Genomic DNA, 22,266 nt, shown 5'->3' with positions numbered 1-22,266 from the left:
GAACGGGAGGAGAGTGGTTATAATTTGAAGAGCTAAAAACGGTTTATCTCGATTTCGGTTGGATGGATGGCTGAAAAAAAATATAACTGCTGTAATTCAAACTTTTGAGTCATCAAAGTCTATTCCTACAAGTTCGCTAAGACGTCTGAGAGTCTGAGCTCCCAAGTTTTTAAGCCTTGATCTCGCAAACGCAGGACAATCGAGAAGGAACTGCTGCGATGATTCCACCTCGACTTTTTCCGTACATCTTCTGTAACTGGCGTCGGGTTATCTTACAGCAAGAACCCCAATAGGTCAATGGCCCGTTAGATACTCCAAGGCTATGCAAAGGCTAGCCTTACTGATGGCAAAGAGCTCTCTGAATCGATTGCGACCGAGCTTGGGCGTCCAGCCAAGTTGCCGTGAAGCCCAGCTATCCAGTACTTGAAAAAAACGAGAATATGGGAGTACCTATCCGTTCCTATACTACTGACAGCGCTGCTTAGGTCCTCTTCCTTGCCAGCTGATCAGATTTACAGTTGCCTGCGAATCCGCTGAGACCTGTCAACCATTTTAGTCTTAACTACGCCGGACCAATATGGTCGCCTGGATGCAGTGAAACGCAGACGAGAAAGCTGCAAATTTGTTAGAACACTGCACTCCGGACTACGGCAGGATGCCTCTTGATGTCTCCCATCGAACCCCTGCTTAGTGATGCCCGTATGCTTCCAGTTGAGGAGCGTAAAGAACTCCGCTCTTAGCAGTTCCTGCTGGAGTGATTTCGCAAAAATCAAGAGATCACTCCACAACTATTTCGAAGACATCAAACAATTTGCCGACCAGACTTCGGACGCAACTAACTTCCGGCAAGCACTGACCACCATTCACAGTGGAGCCAATAACACCTTCACCGACTTCGCCTCAGTGAATAGCGTACTTGGAGTCAAACCACGACCTATTGCAGACGAAGAGCTCGAGTTGCCGCGAGAAACAAGAGTGACCCTCTGCGCTACTTCGTTCTGGATACTGTCACAGTTTAAACTCCTACCTATCCAGAATATATCCTGTCATATCAAATATATGTCCCCACATGAGACTAGCCTCCTCATTGCATGGTACGACCTCGTCGAAACAGCACGTTTTCTGGGCCTACCATTGGATGACTTCGACGACAGCTAATCTAATCCTTGCCATCCTAACGGGCATTAGGTGACTGTTACAACAACAACAACCCATACTAGTCTTATCACAAAGTGTCTCGCTGCATTTCATAGCGAGGTTACCATTCTTTGAGCAACCCTGAATTACAATAATATCAAATACAATAATATCTAAAAAACTTAACAAAAGTATATATGTATATGTACAAGTATATGTACTGGTAATCAATAAATGTTAATCTAGCGTGATTAAGAATTGAATTTTTGAGGTCATAAAATATTCAAAATTATTTGTGCGAAAGTCAACCTCAAAGTTGAGTTGTCAAAGCACGCATTTTAGCCAAATATACAAATGTACGTACGTACTTATATATTTTATTATACAAATTATTCTTTGTTGTTGCTTGTTTATTTTCTTCACATTTACCGTGGTGCTCAATAAAATCCTCTTATAACACCCATGACACAATTAAAATTTAAAAAAGAAGACATGAAACTTATAAAATTAGATACCCCACGCATCCTTGGTAAAAACATGTGTACATACTTGCACACATGTTAATATGTATACGATCGTGTAAGGATGAAGGGAAAAGTACAGCTCCGACATAATAAATCATATAAGCAACAGCTACAAAAACACACGTCTGCGCAACTATTCGATCATTAATCCTGCAGAAGGTTCGTTCCACTTTCTTCCCCCACGTTACTGTACTTGTAAAAATAGCTGTGCTGTAATATCCTAACATCTGTGCGCTCCTAACGTTATGCGGTGGCTGCTGTTTCGGCATATTAATTCTACGGTCATTTATTATGATGCGGTAAGGATCGCCGGCCGCAGCATCCTCTTCTTCGTGTGTATTATCAACGCTTCGGTGCGCCGTTAAATTACCCTAACGGATCACTATTTCAGTGGATTTACGTAGCATATGGTACTAAATTTAAAACGACTCGCTTCTGTATGTACCCCCTCATTTAATCGTATGTATAGCCCTTATGCTAGTGCTTACTTGTGGGTGTGGTTATACTCATAAGCGATACCGAGGCATGAGTATGCATGATTAAACGGCAATAATCGGGTGAAGTGGCATTTCAAGCCAAAACAAGGTATTCAAAAATGTAAACGAATATTCTTTCGTTGTGCTCATGAGCACACGTGTGTGTATGTATGTGAGTGTGTTCCTACGTAGCAGCACACATGCTCGGATGTCAAAATTGAACGTCATTACTGGCATTTCATCATCAGCAACTGATCAACGTCATCGCCGTCAATGGCATCGACATAATTTTGAGTGTCAGACGGATCAGTGCCATATGACCATCCAGTCCAATATGTATGTACGTGCAGACATCTGTATCAACTTATCATGTGTCTAACTAAAACCCAGTAAACCAAATACGTATGTACTTATATCATCTGATCTAATACTCGTCCGAAGGATATCTGTGAAAATTTGCTTCTACAACAACAACAGCGCGTTAGTCGTTTCTTCTTTTTGCAATTTAGCGAGATTCCAAGTGAAGTCAAGTGCTTCTCCACCTGATTTCTCCAACGGAGTGGCGGTCTTCCTCTTCCTCTGCTTCCCTCGGCGGGTATTGCGTCGAATACTTTCAAAGCTGTAGTGTTTTCATCCTTACGGACGACATGATCTAGCCAGAGCAGCCGCTGTCTTCTATTCTGTGTTGTATTTCGGGGCTGGCACTGTTGTTGATATTAATACTGGTCCCAAGATAGACGAAATTATCTACGACTTCGAAGTTAAGACTATCAACGGTGACGAGGGAGCCTAGTCCCGAGTGCGATGACTGTTTGTTTGATGATAGGAGCTATTTCGTATTGCCCTCGTTTAATGGAGTTCTACTAAGGGTGGTAAAAATCGCGATTGATATAAGATTCTGCTCAGTACTTGGGTCGAACAATATTACAAAAGTTAACAGGTTTTCTATTCTATTGTTCTATTTTCAATATGTTACCTCATGACTCGGGGGCTCAACAGGTTATAACATAATATGCAATAAATGTATCATGCTCGACTTCTCTTATGAATAGACTAGTACCCAAGATCCGGTGTTTTCGCAACAAGAAGTTTGGATAAAAGGGAAACACACATAAAAGTCACTGCAAAGCTGCTCTCCCTCGCTAGAGTAGTTCTTAATAATCGGCAATTCATTTCGAAAATTTTTGAATTCCCTTGATACCGTAGCCAATCCACAGGAGGTCTTTCGAATAAAGGTGTCTGGCCATGAGAAAAAAATGTATATTTCCGCTAAGAGACGTGTTTTTAGAAAATTTTGTTAAAAGATCACACTTTGTAGCCTGTCTTGAATTCTTGACCAAAAACCATAATTGTACTTTAACAATTCCCCAGTCTCCATATTCAGACCAGACATGGCGGTGTGACTTGTTGCTCTTTCCAAACATAAAGAGAACCTTAAAGGGCTGTCGTTTTGCAAGTTCGGTGAAAATCGCTGAAAGAGCTTCGACGATTGGAAGAAGCGCTCGTATAAGTACATAATATCGATATATTGATATACACATGTTATTATTTTCAATATATTTTTGCTTACTGGGTTAATTAAAATGCAGTGTTTGTTTGTATTCATCATATTCCCCTTAAATTAAACGCTTGATTAAATTTCACTAATATGCGCCGGGGGAGTTTAGAATAATCACATCTGTTGTCGTCATCGCAGTCGAACTGTTAAAGCGTATTTATGGACCGAGAGCGTGAAGTGTCTTGTCGCCTCACTGCAGCCATTCCGACCCGCACTCGCACCCTCATCACCAATCGGCTCACCTTTGTATGATTTCGATTTGAAAGTTCTCTGCGCCGCCGACACGCTGTCACATAATACGTTGCCTTTTGAGTTACCCCTCTTTCTGGTGAATAAAATATGTATGATAGTAACTTGTACGAATATTTATTTTTCTTTCCTTCTGCATACATACATACATACATTTGTATGTATGGACTTGTAGATATAAGTACATACATACATACATATACTTTGTATTAACATTTCGGCGAAATCTTTGCAGAACGTGGAAACCTTTGAAATACATCCGCGTCGGTTGTTTCCTCTGCCGATGGTCAGAATAACCAGATCATGCATTTAGTCAGAACCGCACACCTGAGCGCCGGACATGGTCAAGTCAAGCCGGTTCGCCTCACCACGGTTCGATAGCCACCGAGCCGCACCGTGTCGGTCTGTGAGAAAATGTCGATGAAACTGTTTTGCTTTTGATCAGGACATCCGCTTTTTCACACCACGCTCATCACACGTTCATGCACGTATACATACATATGTACATATGTGTGTGCATATGTGTATGGGTGTATTTTATATTCAATCTTCCGTCGCTCATCGTCTTGCCATCGAGTTATTGCAAGTGACAGCCGAGTTATTAGAAACATTCACCGGTTCCTGGCTGCTTCTTGTTGGCGGTTACGTAAGTCTTCATACATATGTACATACATATATGTTTGTGTGTATGTTCTTTAAGATAAACATAAATGTTAACTTGTTGCTTGCACTTCATTGTAGGTTTTATTATTGTTTTATGCTATTGTCTTAAGTTATTGCCCTGCAGTTGTGCGAAATCACTCAACTTGAAAAACTCCATATCATTGATGACTTGCAGCGGAACGACATTTAATTGCCGCATGAAAAATAAAATTCAAATGTGCACACTCATAAATAACTACAATGTTTATAAGTATACTACGATGAGCAAAAAATAGTAAGATTTTGTTCATAATTTTGAAATTCTTAATTTATTCTTTGGAATCAATGGCGTTCCCACAAAGTAATCCCTTCTGACCCAATACACTTGTGTTAACGTTTTTTTCCAATTCTCGAAAGTCAATTTTCCGATTGTTTGTTTGTTTGCGGGTCGTAAGCTTAGATCTAAGACTCTTGCCAGTAATAATATGTAAGTTCCATGACATCCTGGTAGTCGGAAAGCATTGTTTCACAGACGTTAACGCTACGCTGTTTTTCGGAAAAAATAGCGTGTTTTTGGATCTAATCGTGCTTTCACTTTTCTTAGGCCCAAATGATCTTTCAAAATGGTTTTCACTGATCCTTCCGATATTCCAACGATGTCAGTAAGAGCTCTGAGTGTTATTCGTCGATTTTAAGCACCAGTTCCTTTATTTTTTTGAAAAGTTCCAAAAAGATACGACGCTTTCGGGTCAATATTTCTTTAAAAATGATGCCGAGAACGTAACCGTCAATGGCGACCGTTATCGCGCCATGATAACCGACCATTTGATGTGTGAAATTTAAGCTCGTGATCTCGGCGACATTTGGTTTCAACAAGAGGACACTTCGGTGAGCAGATAGTTTCACGTTTTGGGCCGCTGATATCACACTGTTATGTAAAGTCTAAAGTCTATGCGGACAATCCCGCTTCGAGTCAGGTCTTAGAGCAAAACATCGCGCTTGTCATTCGCCAGTTACCAGACGAAATGCTCGAACGAGTCATCGATAATTGAACTCAACGAATGGACCGGCCGCGGTCAACATTTGTAAGAGATTATTTTCATACAATAAATGCCAAAGAATGTTCTCTCGAATGTTAATACACATTCCCCATTCAATTTGAAGTTTCTGTGTTTTTTTCTTTAAAAAAGTAGTTTACATACTGTGTACAAAAAACAAATACATTTTATCTACGAAACTTTAATTCCGAAAAATCAAAATAAAAATACATAATTAACGTGAATAGAGTTATAAATGTTCTTACATAAATGTATGTTTATATGTATGTATGTATAAGTAAGCCTACCCTACAGGAAAATAATGATTCAGATAATGACCTACATATGAAACTATGGAATCGAGTTTAATGCCCTTGAACCTTTAATACCCACAATTACAAATGCTGCCGGCTCTAAACCTAAAACTAAGACAAGAATTTTTCGGAACAATTAACAATTTTATAAACTTATACCCTTTAAGTTTGCCACTAAGTTTAAAGAACAGAGTTTCGAAACCGTATGAGGTGTGTATATAACGAAATGATCAAGGTGACGAGCTGAATAGATTTAGCGACTTTCGTCTGTTGATGCGCGAACTAGTCTCTCAGATTTTGAGAAACATAAGTATATGTATATGTAGTATATAGTATGTGTCTGAAACTTTGTAGAAGCGCTTTTCTTCCCAAAAAGCTGTGATTTTAATATTAATTTAAATATTTATAAACACATTCAAAGTTAACCGATTTCTAACTAACCTATCCAACATTATCTTTAAGCTTTTAAATTAAAAAAGAAAAAAAAATTCAATAATAAGTACAATTAACATTTAATTTTTTTGTTTGAGCAAAATCTGCTTTGAACATCAATTAAAATTTTCCAGTAGGGAATTCAATATGTGCTTTCTAATCTCATACCACATCAAAGTATTGAAATTTTCTCTATGGCATAGTACCTAAGCTAGGCAATTTCGAATTAGCTTCACTCAACGAAAACATTATTGGTCTCCCCACAATTTTCATGACTTTTGAGGCGATTATTTCATATTCGAGACAATAGCATTCATAAATAATGTAATTTGTCGCTTTGTCGATGCAGCGACAGAATGTGGTTTAACTGGCCTATTCTTCAAATCTTCAAATGCATGTACATATGTACATATGTATGTAATTATAAATACATACATACATATGCACCACATAAGTACACTTTTCAACGCACAATAAGGTCCAAACCCACATACATATTTACACACACTTTTTATTCTGAGTGCGTTTGTTGACAACATTGTTCTCCAGTTTCGAGAGGGCGGAAGATATTTTGGTTACCGTGAAAGAATCAGATTCATTGCATCCTCTTGTATCAATCTATTATTCTGTTGTTGTTGAAAATGCTCGTAAATAGTGTGGATACATGTTTGAATTAGGAGTTGGAATTTCAGTTTGGGTGACTTGCTTTGCACGAGTATAACTATGAGTCAGAATTGAAGATTTTTTCAAAGTGTTCCACTGGTTCTCACAGAATCTTATTTTGTTAATGGTTAAGCCGACTTTGGCCATAAGTCACAAAAAGCCTTTATATTAGAAAATATATATAAGCACATATGTATATGTACATATATTTCCATTTAAATCATGTCTTGAGTCCTAGACTACAATGTGGTGGGATTGAGACTCCGTCGCCGAGTCAAGGCATTCACCCCGGTGGATGAACGTCTAGCCAAAATCCGCATCAAAACGAAGTTCTTCAACATATCGCTGATTTGCGCGCACGCCCCGACAGAAGAGAAGGACGATGTGACCAAAGACGACTTCTATGACTGCTTAGAGCACACCTATAAGAGCTGCCCCGCCACGATGTCAAAAACGTCTTTAGCGACTTTAAACTCAGGGTGGGCAAAAAGGTATCTTTGGCACAACGGTCGGTAAATCTAGCCTCAATGGTGAAACATCCCCAAATTGGTTGAGCCTGATTGACTTTGCCGGGGCCCAACCATGGCTAACTGTACTACTAGATTCCAGCATAGAAAAATTCAAGCTACCTTTCTGTCACCGAATCGGAAGGTTCGACGTCAAAAAGCTGCAATTACAACAGAAAGACCAACATTTGTTATGGACCCAACTCCAGAAAACCTAGTAGTAGACCAAATGGTTGAAGCATAAGTGGAATGCGGTGTAAGAAATAGTCGCCAAAATCATAAAAACCCAAAGAGCCCAAGAACAGAAGCGGAGAAGAGAACTCCAAAACTAAATAATTAATAAAAAATCAAGTCAAGGGTTAGGCGACAAACATTGCGTGGCGCGGGATCAGAGACCAACAAAGATGGGTTCAAGTAAATGCAAGTTGTAACTGAATGCATTGAGACGATTACAAACGTATGAACCCTGTTCAAACAACCTCCCGACGTAATATTTGACGGTGGTACCGAGGCGATCGACACATCACGGTAGGAAGTTGAGCTTAGCTTAAAGTTCCACACTGACAAGGAGTTCAAACTTGCGATGCTTGCTCCTTGTAAAAAAGAGAAAGCCTTTTTTTCCTTTCCAAATATGCAAAAAATTCAAAAAATTGTACACTAAATGTGTCATTAAATACGATCATTAAACTAATTCGGTTATATTTCTTATATTCTTACCGATCCAAACAGCAGTTAAATGCCGTAACAACGACCATTTACCGGGTTTTTCAATAGGGACGCTACAAAAGTAGTCTGATAGTTATATAGTGTCGAGAATATAACTGTCGCTAACGCATCAATTGAGGAAGACGTCAATTGACGAGGAGTCGTTCTCAAGCGTTAGGCATCTCTGTGACGTCGTGGTGAGTTTTGTGAAAAGTTCTTGACCAACATCCTTACAAGATCAAATTGACGCAAGAACTGAAGCCACCAAAATCTTCATATGTTCGTGAATTGGGCTGCGCAACATTTTGAAAATGATCCGGAGTTTCATCGAAAAATCGTCTTCAGCGATGACGTTCATTTCTGGCTGAATGGCTTCGTCACTAAGCAAAATACATATGAGTTATGGGTCAGGTAGCAATCCACAAGTACTCCATGAGTCACCATTGCATCCCGAAAAAATTACGGCTTGGTGCGGATTATTAGCCGGCTGCGTCATTAGACCGTACTTCTTCCGTGATGATCAAGGCTGACACGTTACTGTGAATGGGAATCGCTACCCCTCGATAATAACCGAATGTTTTTGGCCCGAATTGAATGATATGGACTTGAACAATATGTGGTTCTAACAGGACGGCGCTAAAAGTCACATAGCGAATGTCACAATCGATTTTTTGAAAACCAAGTTTGGTGAACGTCTTGGCCCAGCCAATTCGGTCGGGTGATTCGACGCCCTTAGACTATTTCCTGTGAGTTACGTCAATTTTTTTGTCTATGCCAACAACGAATATCGAACGTGATACTTGTACATATATGAAACGAGAGCAGTATCGGTCGATTTACATACATATGTATGTATATATGTACGTATGCGTGAAAACCGTCTAAAATTGGGTTCAGCGCCTGGACTTCTGCAAGCGTGTCCTTGGTGGCCATGCAAATAAAATCGAGGCATCGAATATAAGTACTTTCACAGGAATAAAGAATCTCATTGATATCCCAAATCGTTTTTGTTTTATTTAAAAAACTTTTGTAGCTCTTATTGAAAACCCCGTTACATACTTATGTACATACGTACTCAAATTATAATGTGGAGTTTAATTGAGTTCTTAACAAAACTCATGTGCATATATACATACATATGTACATAATATGTATGTATGTATGTATACAGGTTGAACACTATCGAGTTTTGCTTGTTTGTTGATCACTGCCCCGTCGTCGCGGGCAATCAAAACCGTTAAAGCACCTAAATCGCAGCGCTACCGAATGCCACGCACACACAAGCACACAGAGACAAGTCAAATCTGTTTATGGTAATTTTTGTTTTTGCAAAAATCAGCGTATGCACGTACAACTGGATTATAAATTTACGAAACACATGCACACACACCAATACCTACTTGTACGTGTGTGTGAATGCATGAAAAAAATTTAAGTGCAATCTCCTAATACAACGACTGCTCGCTACCCCGTAATCGTCTACTCTCGGGCGCTATGTTTATTTTGGTCGGTTCAATGACATTCCTTCTAATCACGTTTTGCCACAACAAATGCAACAACATATACTTACATGCATGTGTGTATACTAGACAACAACAGTGTATGAGCAATATAGGGATAGCAATTGCAACAAAACCAACAAGGCAGTTGCTATCAAGGCACTACGCTACGCTCGCGTGGAACGCACTTACACACATACATACATATCTTTATAGATTGGAGATATACACACAGACTTACATACTTACATGCTTAAATGCGCAGGAGTAGGGGAATAACAAAGGCAGAATATGGCAGCGAGAAGGGTGCATCCACCACAGTGTTGTGTTGTGAGCGTTGAGCGCAGGCGCTGCAAGCAGGAGCAGGGAAGCAATGCGGCATTGTTAATCAAGCATAAAAAACGGCTCAACTACAGCAAATGCTTACACTATCGCCATGGTAGCATGCCACCACCACAATCAACCAGCACATCAGCAGCATCACCAACGTAGCAGAAGCAACGACGTCACAATAGAGATCGTTACAAATTTTTCCTATGCACTTGAGTGCCTACTCGTACATACATATGTATATACACACATACATACATATGTACGATATAGTATAATATATGCATGCGCACTCTCTACATCAATATAAAATATCGGCAGCAACAACAACGTCAATACCGAAACGGATGAAAATAACAACAATGGGTACAGCCATGTCAATTTGGCAAGTGAGCACAAGCAGATTAGAGCAGAACTATTGTAATTTGGTGGGGATAAGGATTTGTCTAACTACGCCAAAAACAACAATTTTTAAACAATGCGTAATTGTTACATACGTGTTTGATTATACTATACATATGTGTATGTATGTATATCTAAATTATTATTGTTAGTTTTTTGTTTAACTGCGATCCCGCAATCTCCTTAAATTGTTTTGTCTGTTTGGAATTTTTGACTGACGTCTCCAATGTAAAATATCAAACATACATACATACATACATAATAGTAATACAGTGTCAGTAACTTAACCTCACTTTTTGACAGCTCTTACATGGATTTATCTGATTTTATCAAGAAACTTTTATGAAAAATGGAACTGCGGACAAGTTACATATGTACATACTTACATACATATGTACATAAACATTAACTCAACTAAGCTCGTTTTCTATTTTGTTTATAGAAGCAAAAATATCAGGAAAAATGTTCATATCGGCTGCAAAGGAACTGTAATGCAAATACATAGATATGTACATACATATGTACTTATGTAGTATTCATCATAACTTTATTTTGAACTAAAGAATGATCCATTTCGGGGTTCCCTACTTTTGTATAGAAAAAACACATAAAACTCAAATTTAATGGGTAAATTTATTATCATTCGAAAGTACATTCTTTGGCATTAATTTTTTGAAGATTATCTCAAATCTCAAATGTTGGCCGCGTCTGCGTGACAGCTGGTCCATCCGTTGAGTCCAATTTACGATGACTCGTTCAAAGCATTTCGACTGGTAACTGGCGAATGACACGCGCGATATTTAGCTCCAAGGCCTGAATGGAAGCGGGATTGTCCACATAGCCGTTAGACTTTACATATCCCCACAGGAAAAGGTCTAACTGTGTGATACTGTAGTGTCCTCTCAATAAATCCATTGATTGATGCGATGTATGGGAAGTAGCGCCATCTTGTTGAAACCAAGTATCGCCGAGATCACGACCCTCAATTTCAGGCATCAAATAGTCGGTTATCATGGCGCGATTGACGTGCGTTTTCACCGGCATCATTTTTGAAAAACGAGCCGCAAACCACAGCTTTTGAATCTTATCAGGTTTGACTACGTTCCAAATGTCGCAGTTTTGCTTGTTTACATAGCCGCTGAGCCTCATCGCTGAACAAAATTTGCCTCGAAAACGTCGAATCTTCTCTGAACTTTTCAAGATCTCGTCGAGCGGCTTCAGTTTTTCTTCAAGCTGTATTTTATACATTGTCAATTTAAGATCTCGACGTAAAATGCGCCAAGTCGTTCCATACGTCAGTCCGAGGTGCAGCGAACGGCGCCGAATGGACTCTTCACAGTCTTCGCGTACACTCTCAGCTACGCCTGTTATATACGCCTGTTATATTTTCGTCACTTCGTGGTGAACGTGGTATTTGCAGTCGAATATTCTCCAATAATGAATGCTGGACATGGCTAAATCTACTCAGCTCGTCTGCTGATCTTTTATTGATGTACTTAAATAGTACATGTATTTTTGGTTAAGTCTTCGACGTTTCATTCTATATGTTACAAACTTCGTGGCAAACTTTATATACCCTGTTCAGGATATAAAATCACAAATAACCTCACTTTGTTGTTACGTCAACAACATTTGACAGCTAACACGGTTGATAGTAGCTTGGTGAAATTGTAAGCATGCTCAGAGCAAATTTAAATGTTTACAAAGACAAAATACATATGAGAAGTTACAGTACTTATATCGAATTACAAAGTGAACGAGTTTCTATACTTACATACATACATACATATGTATGTATGTAGAATTGGCGCTTACATCTCTGCTTTTTATGTACATAGATGCTTGGTTGACCTTCTTCTTTCATTTCTAAACGAACACCAGATGATGTTGTCCAACAAGTGGATGGATCAACAGCTTTTTAGACGTAATAAAACGGAATTTTTTATAAAAATAACACTAAAAAAAGATGCTCAGAAATTAGCAGAACTATTTGAGCCTGCCACGTATTTGTTGAGGCGACTGATATCGAGTTCCGCTATTTCGCCACGTTCAGCGAATATAAGAGGTTTTAAGCTCAGTCTTGCAAAAACTGCACTATGGAAGAGAAAATGCCTTCATATTTCTATCCGCTCTTCCTCCATACAACTTTGATAGCAAGCGTGCAACAAAATTTACTAAAGGTTACACTACTAAAACTATGTACATACATAGATATTTCATTACAATTATTGATGGGTGCATACAGAACTCTGGCGGCTCCTTCTCCGCCTATATACCGGTGAAGGAGTTATGGGTGGGAAGAAGCCGTTGGAGGAGAGGGACAGTGAAGTTGGTAGAGGGGTTCACTGTCAGGGGCTCTCAATCAACTCCACCTTCAGACCTCCTGACTATTCCAGTGTTTTCCAAGCCGAGGTAGCAGCTACCAAGGTAGCAGCAGATTTATTGCTCCGGAGTGCAACTTCCTTCAGAGTAGTGACTATTCACTCAGTTAGCAGAGCGGCGATACTAGCTTTGAACTCATTAACAATGCGTTCAGGGTTGGTCAAGGAGTGCTTAATCTCGCTCTTAATAGCATCCAGTGTATTTGTGATAAGGCTGGTAAGGGTGTCATGTCACAGCGGAGTCATAGGAAATTGTAAAACTGATGAGCTGGCAAGGAAAGGCACTTTAGAACCTCTATCGGTAGAATATATCGGTATCCTCTTGTGTTCAACTACTACTAGATAACAGCGTTTCGCGGGAGCATGGCCCGCCCTGGGCCACCATCGACCTTTTTACCAAAGATCGATCACAAGAGATCAGGTGATCTCTTTGCCATCAGTACGGCTAGCCTCTCCCTAGTTTTGGGGCTTTCAAACTATAAAGCAGGGAAATTTTCCATGTTCCTTCTTGACTGCCGCGTTTGGAGTTCAAGCCTTCAACACTTGGGAGCGGATGCCTTCAGACATCCCACCGTACTAGCGAAATATAAATTAAACGCCTGTGCAAATTTATGGTGGCTACTAAGCGTTTTGCTAAGTTATAAGTTCGAACACACGAGTTCTTCTTTTCTATAGTTTCACAAAGAACTACTTACATATAGCGATCTCTCTAGACAAGCCATCTAACCTAACCTAACCTGGTATAACTGCTATGTATATTTTATAACTTTCTACAAGTATATTCCACATAATACAAATAGTATATTAATCAAATTATGAGTTCACACAAACAACATTTCCTTTGGGTTTCCTTTTCTCGCGCTTCGCGTAATTTCGAAAAAAAAAAATTTTTTTTAGACATTTATCTCACAGGAACAGCTTTCAAAATATTTTCACCATTTCGTTTAAAATAAGATGCACTTTACCTGCCATATTTAAAGTATCCCTAAGAGTGAAAAATTTCTCATTGCCCCTTAACTTCACATCCAACAGAGATACATAAGAAATGATTTTCATAAAAAGTCCGTTTGTCCTGATTTTCCAACTATTTTCTGCTTTCTTCCATTCCACAAATGCTGACAGCTTACACTATGAGCAGCATCCAGCAACTAGTGTCCAAAGTAGTTGTTGTTTTTGTATGGCCAGTTGCTTAAAGTGGTTGTGGTCGAATCGTGCACGTGCACTTCTCCTATCCTATGCAATTATTCGCTTACAATATTGCTGCAAAAACAAAATGCAAAGCAAAAAACGAACGCTGCAACACGTAGTCCATGCGGCCAACTGGCCGAACTCACTGTAAAACTGCAGTCACAGTTCATTGGCCTGGCTTGGCCTCACTAGGTCTTCCCTGATTCGATTTACGGCAAAGTGGAGCAGGACGCGGTGAGTGCGCGGGTAAACTAGAGAAAAGAGTGGAGTATGAGTAGATCGCCGATCTCGGCAGAGAGGAGAGCAGTGAAGAGAAGTGCAGTTGTTTTGAAATGACTCTGCGTAAAGCGACTGCTTTCACAACACAACACAATACAATTTCGCAGACGCATTCGATATGGGGTCAACGTAGCACACTGATCGACGCAGCACCGATCACAAAAAATATGGTATTCATGTATGTGTGTAATATTATCATTGGATAGCTTGATTTGAGAGGGCGCGTTGTGTTAGGTTAAAATAAGTACTAGCTGCAATTATTTCATGTACTTCAATTGCAATGACAAACACACATGTATACGGGGACTACAAACTAACATGTTTACGCTCAGAGGTGCATGCACTTGCTGAAGCTTCATATCAACATTGTCTGTGTATCATCATTGCGGTTTGCACTATTTAGATCTGGTTTTTGTGTACGTACATACGTATACTTATTCCTAGAAAGGTAAGCACGTGCGTGTGGCAGCTGCAGGAATCAACGTACGCATTTAAAAATGGTCAGGTAAGACACGAATATCTGTGTCGCCAGGAATAAAGTCCCTATGTAGAAACCACAGCAAGCAACGACAAATATCCGCGCTTAGTTCAACTATCAAAATCCTTTCCTGAAATTAAAAACCTTGTTTAGTATTGGATTAAGGCTTTTAGAGGTCATTGTATGGACTCTTGAAAAGTTCCAAGAAGATCGTTTCCGAGTCAAATTTTCTTCAGCGATGAGGTGAATTTCTGGCTCAATGGGTATGTAAAGAAGCAAAATAGCCGCATTTGGGACGAAGAGCAGCCTGCAGAGATTTAAGAGCTGTCATTTCATCTAGAAAAAACAACGGTTTGGTGGGGCTTGTGAGCCCGTGGAATTATCGCTTCATATTTCTTCAAAAAGGATGCCAGTGAGAATCGACTATTTGATGCCTGAAATTGAAGCTCGTGATCTAGGCGACATTTAGTTTTACTCGTAACAAGACAACTTCCCACACATCGCATCAATCAATGGATTCATTGAGAGAACACTTCGGTGAGCATATAATTTCACGTTTTGAGCCGGTCGATAGGCCACCAAGCTCGTGTGATATCACACCGTTAGACTTTCTTATGTGGGTATATGGAAACTCTAAAGCCTATGCGGACAATCCCGCTTCGATTCAGGTCTTGGAGCAAAACAACACGCGTGTCATTCTCCAATTACCAGCAGAAAATCTCGAACGAGTTATCGAAAATTGGGCTCAACGGATGGACCAGCTGACAACATTTGAGATTTGAGATAATCTTCCAAAAATAAATGCCAAAGAATGTTCCTTCGAATGATAATAACCACTCCCCATTAAATTTAAAGTTTCTGTGTTTTTTTCTTACAAAAAAAGTAGAGAACCTTGAAATCGATCACCTTTTTTATACTTTATGTATATCTTTTGTTACAAACATCGCGGCAATCTTAATATACACTATACAGGGTATAATAATTATTAAGAAATAAGGAAGTACCTTTGAAAAATAGAAATTTTTTTCATTGTGATTTAAACTAAAAGCTAAACCACAACTTGCAGTTCATAGCTTTGCGTATATTGTATATATGTACATACATATGAATGTATCTGTTTAAGCCTAGGCGCTCTCGTAACCGCTAAGTCATAGAGCAACCACAACGAGTGCGCCGCATGGCGCTGTATTGCGGTGCAGCCAAAGAACTGGTTGCGCTATATAAACTGCAACTCCTAGTGGCGGCAATTCGCCAAAGATGCGGTGCCGTCAACTGAGGTTGCCACTGCCGTTGCAATTCACCAGATAATCTGTGCAAACTGCATACACTTACACACATACAAGCATATAATGCTGCATAGAGTGGCACAACAAACTCTTGTGACAAACATATAAATATGTATGTATGTACATATGTATATAAATCATAAAAAGTCAGCAAGTCTATGGTCTCTGGCATTACAGCAAACCAGTTATGCCTAGCAATAGCGCTTTCGATGCTCGTACATACAATCAACAGATACACGGATACGCCAAGAAGCGATAAAATAATGTATAGCTTGGAAAAGCGGTAGTGTTCGTATTTGAAACCACTGTATACACATATCCATACATACATACTTATACCCATACAAACACTAGTTATTGCACTGCAGCTCGGTTTATTCGCTGCTACTGTTCGAACAGGATTCAAACTTAATTCAAACACAAATATACCTTTGTATTCATACATATGTACATCTACACATAAACATGTATGCACACACAAGTCGTTTCCATTTGAAAGTCTCTTTTTGGCAAAATTTGCGCGAAAACTTCGATAAAGTCTATGCAAAACCTCAGTGGAAGCGGTTTCCAGCACACACGAGCGAACTGGTGAACACAATTGTCAAAGAAAGTTGTATGAGCAAGTTTTCCACAAGACGTTGCATGGCTTAATAGCCTTACACTTCCTGGTTTCAAATGCATAGTAGTCTTTGTTCTAAGCGATTTCTTTGGCGAATAAAAACCAGTAATATCTCTGTGAAACTTGTGCTGGTGAAAGCCGCAACTTGATGGCCTGAAAAATAGTCTCTGCCATTGTAGCATAAGCATTTGATATGTGGTATATATGAATGTGCCTATTCAATTACACTATAACAGCACTAAACATTTTTGCATATTTACAGACATTATTTGGAAGTACAAACATATTTTTCTTGGTATTTTATTCAGGTTGACTACTTAATAGACCTCTCCAGACCGTCATTTTCAATGTCGGATGTTGTAGAAACCAAGGTGCCAATTTTTGGAAGTATAATAAAAATTAGACTCCAACACGTAGGAGCTAATTTGCGTAGGAAATCCTTACTAGGAAAAACTTCGAATCTGATAGAGTGTCGAAGCTATTAGAAATAATTTAATAAAGTGCAATATCTTCTTCTTCTTATTTACTGGGGAAGACACCGCTTACGCGGTTATAGCTACGTCCACAACAGCGTGTCATCGTTTCTTTTTTTGTAAATTGCCGCCAATTTTAGATACCAAGTGCAGCCAGATCGTTCTTCATCTGATCTCACCAACGAAGTAGAGGTCTTCCTCTACTTCCCCGGCGGGTACTGTCGAATACTTTCAGAGCTGGAATGTTTTCAACCATTCTAGTCAACGTAGCCGCTGTCTCTTAATCCGCTGAACTATTTCAATATCGTCGTATATCTCATACAGCTCCGCCGTGGCCAACGCGCAAAGGACCATAAATCTTTCGCAGAACTATTCCCTCGAAAACTCGTAACGTCGACTCATCAGATGTTGTCATCGTTCACGCTTCTGCACCATTTAGAGGGAATAATGAGTGACTTATAGAGTTTGGTCTATGTTCGTCCAGGGAGGACTTTACTTTTCAATTCACTATTCAGTTTGAAGTAGCACCTGTTGGCAAGAGTTATTCTGAGTTGGATTTCGAGTTCGACATTGTTGTTGGTGTTAATACTGGTTCCAAGATAGACGAAATTATCTACAACTTTGAAGTTATGACTGTCAACAGTGACGTGGGAGCCAAGTCGAGAGTGCGATGACTGTTCGTTTGATGACAGGAGATATTTCGTGTTGCCCTCGTTCACTACCGGACCCATTTGCTTCGCTTCCTTATCCAGTCTGGAGAAAGCAGAACTAACGGCGCGGGTGTTGAGGGCAATGATATCAATATCATCGGCATACGCCAGCAGACTTACACTCTTATAAAGGATTGTGCCTTCTCGACTCAGCTCTGTAGCTCGCATTATTTTCTCAAGCAATAGATTGAAGAAGTCGCACGATAGAAAGTCGCCTCGTAAAGGTGCTTCCCGATTCTGACGGAGCTTTTGGTATTGCAATATTACCAATCTAAAAGAGGTTAATTAGGCATTTGAACAGCCAATAACCCGACTTTCATTACAAATTCTCGTTTAGAGAAGCCCACTTTGGTCCCACATACTTATTAGAGAACGTCCAAGAATATAATCCAATTATTAATACATTTTTTACAAAGTTCCTTCCTAGATTTGGTTCGACAATTTAAGATTCTTAAAAGGTCAACTGCCTCCGAATGTCTGATTGATTTTATATACAAATACCATCTGCTCAAATTTCACCCGGTCTGTTCCATTCCGTGCTAATTGCTAGGAATTTCCCCTAGACTATTACAACCCGTGTGAAAAAAAATTAACAAAGAGTTTGCTCTTGTTTTGTGTTTCTAATAGAATCATGGCATCAGTGCTTTCATAATCGAAAATTTGCCTCATGTGAGTCGTCCATCCATCTCTGTTAGTGTTCGTCGTTTTGACTTTATGGTACAGACAGCAAAGGATCTCAATATCTGCTATGGATCGACTCAACACATTTTCTTTTGGTACGAGTCTAGCATTGACTCGCTTCATACCCAAAACATTAACCAATTTCTTGACAACGTAGCTGAAGACCCTATAAAGGTATCATGGCACCGACAAACCCTGCATATACTTGTATACAAATTATATTATTACTAAATTGCAGTCAGAAGAACTAGTTATAAACTAAATTTTCAATAGTAAGAAGCAAAAAACTAACCAGTAAGGCAGCCATCTTTTTTTGAACAAGTAACTGATGTTTTTTACATGTTGAACCTTACAAAATGTCCACTGTCAAATTCGTTCAGAAATGCGAGTACGATTATGGCTGACGCAACTCTAGGACGAAATCATAAATACCCATAATTAAAGATATTGAAATATGAGAATTTTTCGGTGGTTTGTCTAATTTAAAAATAACTACACAAAAATTTAAATTTGGTTTATAATTGAGAAAAGTCTGGCCACTCTCGGAGTAGTTCATTTTTGCTAGGGAACTCTAGTTGTAAACTAGTCCTCTTCCAGGTCATTTTGATGTTGTACTCCGTGTTATATAATAGATACAAGTTCATGTGTAACTAAATTAATTGTTTTTCATTTAAAAACTGATGAGGTAACAAGGATAACCGAAATCTTTAATATATCGCCTGAATAATAATATACTTATGAGGATGTTTGTGTATTACTTTTCCCTGAACACCAAACGTTGACTAGCCAACTATGGTATACACGGTCGCAGCAATGGTCATGAGTCCATATCTCAAGCATCTAATCTCTATATTTAATTAGTAAAATAAGCAACAGAGTGTCGGCTACTGTAGTAGATTGAACATAGTACGATATAAGTACATACGTCCTTTTCCTGCCAACTTCTCCTCATTGGGGTGTACGCAGCACGGCTCAGTTTGTAGTTAACTATGCCGCCGTACAATCGCACGGAGCTTTTCGCGTACCGCCTGCTTAGAGTACTCTACAAGTATGGACACCTCTTGAGTGTGTTCGGTTGGAAATTGCAGAAACAAAAGATGGAGTTACGTCAAGGAAAGCGTTGGATTCGCATTATAAGAATTATATGGCGCATTTTTCTTTCTATGATTTTTGCGTCGTTGATACCAAAAATGATGGCACCATATATGCAATATATAGGCAACTCATTCCTAATGTTTTTTGCCGATGTGCAAGTGACAACTGTAACACTCTTCTCGATAATGTCGTTTGTTATACATGAGTGTTCGGAACGAAAAATATTTCAAATAATCAATAAACTCGTTAATATGTACGAAAGGATTTCAACAAAGTCAGGCGTTGAACAGATACTGGGACGCACATTTGTAATATCTGTCATATTGAAATTTCTACTTAGCGCTTTCGGACTGATATATGAAATTCCATTACTGGTCGAAGGTACAGGACTGATGAGTTTTTTAGCAGGCATTTATCTTTGGTTAAGCACAATATATATATTGGATTGTTGTTTCGTGGGCTTTATGGTCATCAGACAAATGTACATTGCAATGGCTATACATCTGGAGCGGATGCTTGAAAGGATGAGCCGAATTGAATCGGAAGAGCCGCAACAGCGTTTAAGTAAACATCAACGTATGAAAGAATTGTGCTTGTGCTCGGAAAGCATCGACGACAGCAACAATATTTATTCGGTTTTATATGAGTTGACCAAAGAGTTTCATCACATTTTTCGCTGGCAAGTGCTTTACTACATTTACTACAACTTTGTGATCATACTGATGCTTATGCATCGCTTTATATCGCGATTTATCGAAACGGGTTATGTGGATTTAATGGCGTTTTTCTCCACGGTTTTTAAGTTTTGCAACTTGGCTTTCTTAATATTTAGCACTGACGGTGTAGTGCAGAAGTCACAGCTGACCGATTTGCTCAATTTGGATCTGGTCTGCTCAGATATCGATGCGCGTTGGGATGAAAGCGTAAGTTTAGGTATATGTAATATTAAAAATTTGAAAACAGAGAAGCATAGAGAGAATAAAAAGCAAGGTCAATTCGCCAATGATCGCCAAAGTGTGACATGTGTGCTTAGCAAAGTAAATTGTAGGGCATTGCCATGCTCCTAGTAACCCCAGGCTTCCTTATAGTAACAGTTGTTCCATAATCTCTAACCTCCTAGTTGATTTATACAATGAAAAAGCTTCTTATAAGAGAATACTTGTGAGTAAGAACTTTGTAACATACACAACAGAAATTGAATGAATTAGTATCCAGCTCGTATCTTTAGCATATAATTAGGTATACCTATTAGGTAGGTGAATACCTTTAGGGTATAGTTGGAGATAAGTTAGTTGAATCTTTGTTCATATTTCTCTTCAATATTACCACATACCAGAAATTACCCTCTTGTAAGATATTTAACGATTACTATCCTCTTTAAGGCTTTCAGATACAAAAGGGTACAATTAGTGTTTGCATAGAACATGGTTAAACAAAAAGGAATGTTTTTTATGTACGAAAATGTCAAAAGTATCATTAGTTACATGCGCCTTTGTGACTAATCGCTGACGCATCCCGGACTTGTCACAATTTTTTGCAGGAAAATCAAATATAAATATATACATATGTATATGTACGTAGTATGTATGTACACATGTATGTGAACATTTATAATGCTTTCCTTAAATTATTCTAAATTTTCTTTTATTGCCGTAATATTGTAGGTTGAGACGTTCATATGCCAACGCAAAGTGGAAAACCTCGAAATTAAGGTGTTGGGATTCTTTCACCTCAACAATGAGTTCATCTTAGTCATATTATCGGCCATTATGTCTTACCTCTTTATACTAATTCAGTTTGGTTTGACAAGTAAGTACAAATAATTATTATAATTTAAATATACATACAGTGGTGGGCATGGCATAAGCCTCTATGCATTTACCAGACTTAGGTCTATTGGATGTAAAATTTGTACGTATATACATATATGCCTCCGATTTTTCCATGGCAATTTTTGGAACTAAAAAAAATCGTTTGAAAGTTGAGAGAGCATACTCACTCGTGTATATATAGTATGTACATTCAAAGGTGTATTTTTAGAACACACAGAGAAATGTTTCAAGAATAAAGTTAAATATTTTTCCAGTTCCACGCGAACCCTGAGGGCGAGAAAAAATGTCATTCATAGCTGCAGTGATACTGCAAAATAATGCTCTACCACATTTTGTCCCTAATATGACCTTCGGTTGCAAAAAAAAACAATACTTAGAATTTAGACTATATAAACAGCTGGACTTAAGAGTTCGTAAGCTAATACAGAAAAATTATTTTTGATAAAATTTTATTTTATCGTTTAAATAGTTACCTTCGAGCGCGAGACAATGGTTATAGCCGTTATAAAATAATTCAATATCATTTGTAAAATTGTCTTTAGCCTCAATAAACCACTCGGCTGATTGTCGATTGAACTCCAGTGTGAAATGATGGAACCAAGTTTCATTTATTGTCACATATCGAAGCAAAAATTCGGCTTTATCACGATTGAACACCTCAAACTACTACTACGTTTACTTTTATTGGCTTGTAAGCTCGCGCTGCATCCAATTTGCAGGGACATTTCGCATACCCAAATATACATTCAAAATATACCCAAAACGGTCCT

At 38.8% G+C, this 22,266-nt stretch overlaps 1 protein-coding gene across 1 annotated transcript; it reads left to right on the top strand.

The window, feature by feature from the left end:
• The first annotated feature begins 19,759 nt into the window (after window positions 1–19,759).
• On the top strand, window positions 19,760–22,009 carry LOC120775541 (gustatory receptor for bitter taste 93a). The gene is made up of 3 exons (XM_040105800.1): window positions 19,760–20,587; window positions 21,329–21,473; window positions 21,966–22,009. Exons 1-3 carry the CDS (start codon window positions 19,760–19,762, stop codon window positions 22,007–22,009), a joined length of 1,017 nt encoding a protein of 338 aa, XP_039961734.1.
• Window positions 22,010–22,266: the final 257 nt, after the last annotated feature.

This window comes from Bactrocera tryoni, chromosome 1, assembly GCF_016617805.1.
Source record: "Bactrocera tryoni isolate S06 chromosome 1, CSIRO_BtryS06_freeze2, whole genome shotgun sequence".
In the NCBI taxonomy this organism is placed as follows: Eukaryota; Metazoa; Arthropoda; class Insecta; order Diptera; family Tephritidae; genus Bactrocera; species Bactrocera tryoni.
The sequence above is the reverse complement of the archived record's forward strand: the minus strand, read 5'-3'. Positions and strand labels throughout refer to the sequence as shown.

Excerpts from the sequence above, each read along its gene's own strand:
- LOC120775541 (XM_040105800.1), top strand. The coding sequence starts at position 19,760 with ATGATGGCACCATATATGCAATATATAGGCAACTCATTCCTAATGTTT. Across the intron at positions 20,588-21,328 it reads ATGCGCGTTGGGATGAAAGC|GTTGAGACGTTCATATGCCA; the intron begins GTAAGTTTAGGT and ends GTAATATTGTAG. Across the intron at positions 21,474-21,965 it reads AATTCAGTTTGGTTTGACAA|TTACCTTCGAGCGCGAGACA; the intron begins GTAAGTACAAAT and ends TCGTTTAAATAG.